The 6,512-nt window shown below is 55.8% G+C and overlaps 1 protein-coding gene across 1 annotated transcript; it reads left to right on the forward strand.

The window, feature by feature from the left end:
- The first annotated feature begins 407 nt into the window (after window positions 1-407).
- Window positions 408-5,032, forward strand: NPPC (natriuretic peptide C). The gene is made up of 3 exons (XM_060151235.1): window positions 408-627; window positions 1,074-1,384; window positions 4,638-5,032. Exons 1-2 carry the CDS (start codon window positions 538-540, stop codon window positions 1,362-1,364), a joined length of 381 nt encoding a protein of 126 aa, XP_060007218.1. The 5' UTR covers window positions 408-537; the 3' UTR covers window positions 1,365-1,384; window positions 4,638-5,032.
- Window positions 5,033-6,512: the final 1,480 nt, after the last annotated feature.

Genomic DNA, 6,512 nt, shown 5'->3' on the forward strand with positions numbered 1-6,512 from the left:
TACTTAATTCCTCAGAGCCTATCTTTGCACTTGCAAAGAGGGAAATTGATCCTTTCCAGGAAGAGCGTGTGTGCTGAGGTCCAACCTTGTGCGCAGGGCAGCGGGCGCACAAACGCTTGGCATGCCAGAGCGCGCTCCCTGCAATTCGAGTTCCCTTGTGCGCGCCGCTTTGCAGCTTGGAGCGCAGTCGGGAGAGAGCCCGCCGAGCCGCGGGATCCCTCCGGGGTGGGATGAGGCGGGGGGGCAGAGGGGGAGCCCCCGCGGACCCCTCCCGGCCCTCGGCGCGAGTGCCATTGGCCCGGGCGGCCCTGTGGGCGGGAGGATGACATCAGCGGCAGGTTGGATTATAAAGGCGCGAGCGGAGCCGCGGGCTCAGAGCGCACCCAGCCGGCGCTGCGCAGCACTGGGACCCGGACCTGCACCCGCGTCGCAGCCCGGCCAGCCTGCTCCGCGCTCGCCTGCCCGTCTGCCCGTCTGCCCGCCGGCCCCGCGCACCCTTGCTGCCGCCGGTCTGCGCCCAGCCACCCCACGGGCACCATGCACCTCTCCCAGCTGCTGGCCTGCGCCCTGCTGCTCGCGCTACTCTCGCTCCGGCCCTCCGAAGCCAAGCCCGGGGCGCCGCCGAAGGTGGGTGCTGTCGCAGGGACGTCGGAACTGTGAGGGGCGGTGGTAGGGCTAGAGGGTCTAGGAGGGTGTGGCCCGCCGGAGGGAGCAGAGGGGGCGGGAAGGCGGCTCTCTCCCTCCCCTGAGACGTGCGCGGGTGAGAGCTGGGGAGCCCTCGAAGCCCGGACTCGGGAGAGCATCGACAAATGCGCAGCCTCTGCCTCAGTGTGGTCAGCCCGGCAAGGGGCAAAGGAGAGGAGGGCAAGGGGCTCCCCGAAGGAGCGGACATCGGCGGCCGCGTGGCAGGTGGATGCAGGGCCGAGCCGTCCGGCACCTTTGGGGGCGCGCTCAGGACTCGAAAGGACAAACCGCGCTGGCCGGAGTGTCGGGCTGGAGCATCAGCGGCCCCGCAAAGTCCCCCGCGCTGCCGCGGTGCGTCCCTTCACCTGCCCGTTCTTTCTTTCTGACAGGTCCCGCGCACTCCGCCAGGGGAGGAGGTGGCCGAGCCCCAGGCTGCGGGAGGAGGTCAGAAGAAGGGCGACAAGACTCCCGGGGGCGGCGGCGCCAATCTCAAGGGCGACCGGTCGCGACTGCTCCGGGACCTGCGCGTGGACACCAAGTCTCGGGCGGCGTGGGCCCGTCTTCTGCAAGAGCACCCCAACGCGCGGAAATACAAGGGAGGCAACAAGAAGGGTTTGTCCAAGGGCTGCTTCGGCCTCAAGCTGGACAGGATCGGCTCCATGAGCGGCCTGGGATGTTAGTGCGGCGACCCCTGGCGGCGGTGAGTACTACCAACCCCGGCCGCCGGGAGCTCTTGCACACCCAGCTTCCCGTGAAGCCCCCCAGAACCAAGCCTGCACCCCCTCCCGCAGGCCGGCTCCTCTCTGATCCCCTGGACCTTTCCGCCTCCCAGCCAGACCATCTGGGCACAAGATTGAGTGTGTGTGCTAGACATTTGTCCCCAACACCATTTATCATCCCATTTTACAGATGGAGAAAGTGAGGGATAAAGTGGTCAGGGAACTTTGGCGAGTTCAGAAATGGCTCAGCATGGATGGACCCACCTGGCTCCCTCTGGAGAAACAGAGACAGCTCGGGGGGGGGGTGTAGTCCCACCCACCCCAGGGCCATAAGGCAACCAGCAACACTGACCCCAGTTCTCCAGCTGGGGGAATTGAGGGCTGATCCTGGGTTGGTGGGAGCAGAGGAGGAAAGGCATACATACGAGTCAAGGGTAAGTTGATCTGCTAGCCACTGCATCATGGTGCTGGGCAGTAAGCAGCCCAGTGGTCAGGACAGCTCCCTGGGTCTGTTGTCTCTGTAATGGGACAGACTTGGAGCGATACCTGCCCCCTCAAGTTAGGGAGAATAGCCATTTGTTAGCATCACCAGGGAGCATTTCTGCCCCAGAGCATTCTGATTCTTGTCCCTTCTCTAAACCAGGGCCGTGGGCAAACTGGCCTGTCCAGGGTCCTGACGCTGCAGCAATCGTGTGACTTCAGGATCGAACCTCAGTGTTCGTGGCACTATTTTAGGGCAAGGAAAAAGAAACTAAAATAATCTAGTTTTTTGCCCCAACCTGAAACTCAACATGTCCCAAACTGAGCCCCGCCCCCCCTCCTCCCCCCACCCCCACCATGCCTAGGCTCCATACCTGGGTTTCTGGTATGGCCTCCTCCGCCTCCACCAGGCTGGAAACCCCTGTGCTACCTTCAGCCCCGGCCGGGTGCTGCACCCCTGGCAAGGTACAGCGGCAAATGTCCTTCCCTCCTCTCTCCACTCCCCTCCATTCCTGCTGCCCATCAGTATCCATGGAGAAACAACATCCCAACCTCTGGAACTGACATCAAGTGATTTCGAACCTGACCTCCTGGTGTCCAGCCTTGCCTGCAGCCAGCTGCTGTCATTCCCTGTCCCACAGTCTTTCTGTCCCACTGCAGGCCAAGCTGTGTTCTCTCATCCCAGAAGCCTTATCAATTTCTACACTGTCTTCCCCCAAAGGACAAGCGCGCCCATCTTTGAAGGTCTCCAGTGCAATGCCTGAGCCTTTTTTACTACACAGAAAACTTTTTCACCTGAGCTATGTTGTTGGTGAACCTGTTTACCTCCCCAAATTAACTCATGAGCAACTTAAGGGCCGGACACTAGCCTAAGATGAACTGGGGCCTGCAGGATGCCCAAAGGAGCTCTTTAAAATGTCTGTCAATGACCCGGAAAACCTGCCCCACCCAGCTTAGGAGCACTCCTCGCCCGCCTGCCCTAGCATTTAGCTGGTGTCCTTCCTCTCTGCAGCCAGACTTGGCCAGGCTGTGTGCTCCTCCTGCAGGGGCTTCGTTTGTCTGAGATCTTGACTTGTCATGATTCTGGCCCTGGTGGACCAGCCTTTAGAAGCTACCATTGTGATGGGTTTGTTCTGTTCTCTCCTGTCTCAACAATGAAGAGACGGGGGAGCCACAGGCGTCAAATTTTCAATCTGTGAATTAAGCACCAAGTTCAAACTTCAGAATCCAAACAGAGGCTGTTCTGTGAGTTAGCAGGAGATAAGGTCCTAGAAAGTGCCTGGCATGCACGTCCCCATAGACCCCTTGTTCTCGGATGAGGCTGTCTGTGGGTACCAGGTATTCGTGGAGAGAGGTACTCCACAGGTGGAATCCAGGTTGCTAATGCTTCTTGACCCCTTTGACCAGGGAAGCTTGTCAACCTCCTGGAAGTTTTCTTTTAGCTGAATGCCCACCTCCACCACCTTTAACCTTCTCAACCCCACCCTCACCCCCAGCCCCATGAGGAGGCAGAGCATCCTTCCTGTTGCCTGCAACCTCCTAGTGGAGATGCCCAGGGTATCTCACTGTCTGGGCTTAAAAGAGAAAGGCAGCTTAGGGTTTTCCCGTTAATGAAAGCTCTTCTGAGGCTGTGGCCATTTGACTACACAGGAGTTGACTTTGGCTCTAACCAGCTGCCATAATGACTGTCGCTGATGGTTATAGCCTTGATTATAAAATGCTGATGGCAGAGATGAGGTGTGGAGGGTGCCTGAATGAACCCGTTGCCCATGGGGCCCAGAGACATCACAGACATCTGTCCTCTGTTTAAACATGTGGGACGGCAGAGAAAGGGGTTGAGGAAGTTCATCAAGGCCCTGAGGCCCGGGGTCCCTCTGCCAGGACTGTTCTCTGGAAGGGCACCACCCTGTCTCAGGAGGAAGCCTTCCTCTGGCCCCCGAACACCCACACACCCATTGGCAGAGACTGGGTGCAGCCCTCATCAAATGACTCTGCCAACTCACGAGCCAGCAAACCCAGCACGACCACTCATTTCCCCAGGGCTGGTGTGACACACCATTTCCTCTGATTCTGAAGGGGACCCTTTCTGAGGAGAAGCCAGCTGGGGAAGGAAGTGCTATTTATGGGCAGCTGTGACTCAGACACTCTGCCAATGCCCAGTGTGTGGCCCGCTGTTGAATCTTAAAGCCAGTCCTGGGAGGTGGCTATTATCCCATTTTATGGGTGAGGAAAGCGATACTCAAAGCTATGCATGGCCATCCAGGAAGTAATATTCAGTTGGGACTTGAGTCCAGATTTCCCAAATCTTCAGATGCTTCTCTCCCCCTTCCCTCCGCCATCCCCCAGACACGTAAAGCACCTGACGGAGGGTTTGTATCGTAGCAAAAAATAGAGGTGGGCCGGGGGTGGGTGGCGGGGCTTCACTTTCCATTCCCTTTCCCTCCCTGTGTCTCACTGAGAGCCAAGGACAAGGCCTGCACTTAGTCAGTGGGGGAGGAGGGCTGGCTGACTTTCTGGTTCCACCTGTGCTGGGGCAGGAAGTGCCAAGGACACAGCAGGCGATGGATGAGGGCCTGGAGAGGCCCGGAGTGGAAGGGCCCTTTTTCCTCTGCAGGAAGGCCTTCATCAGGGCCTGTAGGGCAAAGGTGGAGGCCTTTTGCCTCCTGCTACAGCGGGAAAGGGAGGAAGGTTCTAGAAGTGCGCTGCAGGCTGGGCTTTCTCAGCTGAGTGTCCCTTCGCCCCTCTGTGTTTCAGGATTGGGAACTTGCTCCGTTTTGCTGAGGTCATCCTTGGTCATCAGCCTCCCAGCATCTGGAAGCACCTCCAGCGCAATGTGGCTATTACATTCTTTTTTTTTTTTTCCTGGTACTGGGAATACACAACACCAGCTGTTTTATTATTATTTAGGGAGGGGGGTATGACTTTATTGTTTATTTTTTAATGAAAAATAAAAAGTTATATATTATATATATTATATACACAAAACACACACACCTACACCGACGTGATGACAAGGGACAGTTTTTAAGAGACTGACAAAACCAGCTGTAAAACATTGCTGTTTGTAAATTCATGTCATGCATAAATGTATTTATGTTGTAAAGCTATTTATATTGTTTATAAAGAGATATTTATAAAAATTTTATTTATGTAACTAAATGAAAGAAGTCAATCATTGTAATGTTTTTGTCTTAACTAGTTGAAAAATGTAAAAAAAAGTCATTCCATGAACATCTTGAAAGCTGTCTTTATTTACTCATTGTACCTTTTTTTAAGAATTAGTCTGAGAAGGAGGGAGAATGCGGAAACAAGGCTTTTGCCTCTAAATAGATCTAGCAGCCCGTTCCCAATTCTGGGTTGATTTGTATCAGAATCCCCCAGGAATCTTGTTAAAAATACAGATTCCTGCCCCTATCCACCCTCGGATCCACTGAATCTGACCTCCAGGGGTAGGACTGGCCATGTGGCTTTTGTCCCAAGTGATTTTGACCAGCCTGGCCAGGTCAGGAAGCTCTGCTCAGAGCACTGGACAGCTGAGAAGTCAGATGTGGTGAATTAAATTAAAACTGAATTTAGCTGACTGAGGCCCCTCTAATTCTACTCCATCTTCTCTCTGTTATTAAAGGAAACAAATCACTGAAAACTTCCTTTCTGCTTTGGGGAGATTTAGAAGGTTTCCATATATCTTGCGGAATCTGGTCTGGTTACCTTATGAATCTCAGCTCCGGGAAGCATGGGGCGGGTCGCTTTTCCTCATAGCAAGCACCCGGCTCAGTGGGGGCCTGAGGCCAAGGATCTCAGAAAGAAAGAGAACGTGTTGTCAGGTTTCCTATTTGCATAGCGCAGTGTGCTTTTCAAGCGGGTTGTGTGTTTTCCTTTCACCTGAAGCTGCTAACAATTACGGTTCCTACGGAGTCTTGCATGAGAAATTATGACCACTTAGAATCTCTTTTCCTGAAACCAGCAGGAAACTTAAATAATTCCGAGCTAGTCTCACCCCATCCTTGGTACGTGACTCTCCTGTGCAGCTCCCCCATCTGTCTTCTGTCCCTCGTTTGGTGAAAACAAGGACTAAAAGAGCCTCTGGGGCTGGTTCCACCAGGCGAGCATGACCCCTCTCAGGGGATTGGGAGCGGAGTGGCCCCAAAGGCGTGGGGTCAGCAGGCCTAGCCGAGTATCTCCAGAGGAAGCTTGGCTCTGGTGGGAGGGGAGGTGGCCAGTGGCACCTGGGTTTTCTGCTGGCATCCGAGCCCTGACCTCTGTTCCCTCAGCAGCAGGTTCTCAGGCGGGTCAGCGGCCGACACCGTGACCTCACCTGGGTGAGGAAAGAGCTTTGAAGACATGTTCCAGCTGGGGAAGGCGCGCCCTTCCCACGCCTCAGCCTCCGCCACTGCCCCAGGGCCCTTCTCTGGGCTGAGCTCTCTAGGGTGTGGCTATCTTCCTTCTCTCAGCCCGCTTCTGTGGCTCAGAACTCAGGTGCCAGGTCAAAGAGGGTGAGGGCTCGCCGGTGCCTCCGTTCACTGTGCTGTTTGCAGACCCTGTGTCGGGGGGTGCTGAGGGGCGCTGCAGGAACAGGAAGGCGGTGGGAACACTGTGGGCTTTGCTGGTGGTGAGGCAGGCACATCTTCC

The sequence above is a fragment of the Lagenorhynchus albirostris genome, chromosome 6 (assembly GCF_949774975.1).
Source record: "Lagenorhynchus albirostris chromosome 6, mLagAlb1.1, whole genome shotgun sequence".
In the NCBI taxonomy this organism is placed as follows: Eukaryota; Metazoa; Chordata; class Mammalia; order Artiodactyla; family Delphinidae; genus Lagenorhynchus; species Lagenorhynchus albirostris.

What these genes read in the sequence shown, in the direction of transcription:
- NPPC (XM_060151235.1), top strand. Translation starts at nt 538, where the DNA reads ATGCACCTCTCCCAGCTGCTGGCCTGCGCCCTGCTGCTCGCGCTACTC. An exon ending in AGCCCGGGGCGCCGCCGAAG is followed by an intron (nt 628 to 1,073) that starts GTGGGTGCTGTC and finishes TCTTTCTGACAG; the next exon opens with GTCCCGCGCACTCCGCCAGG.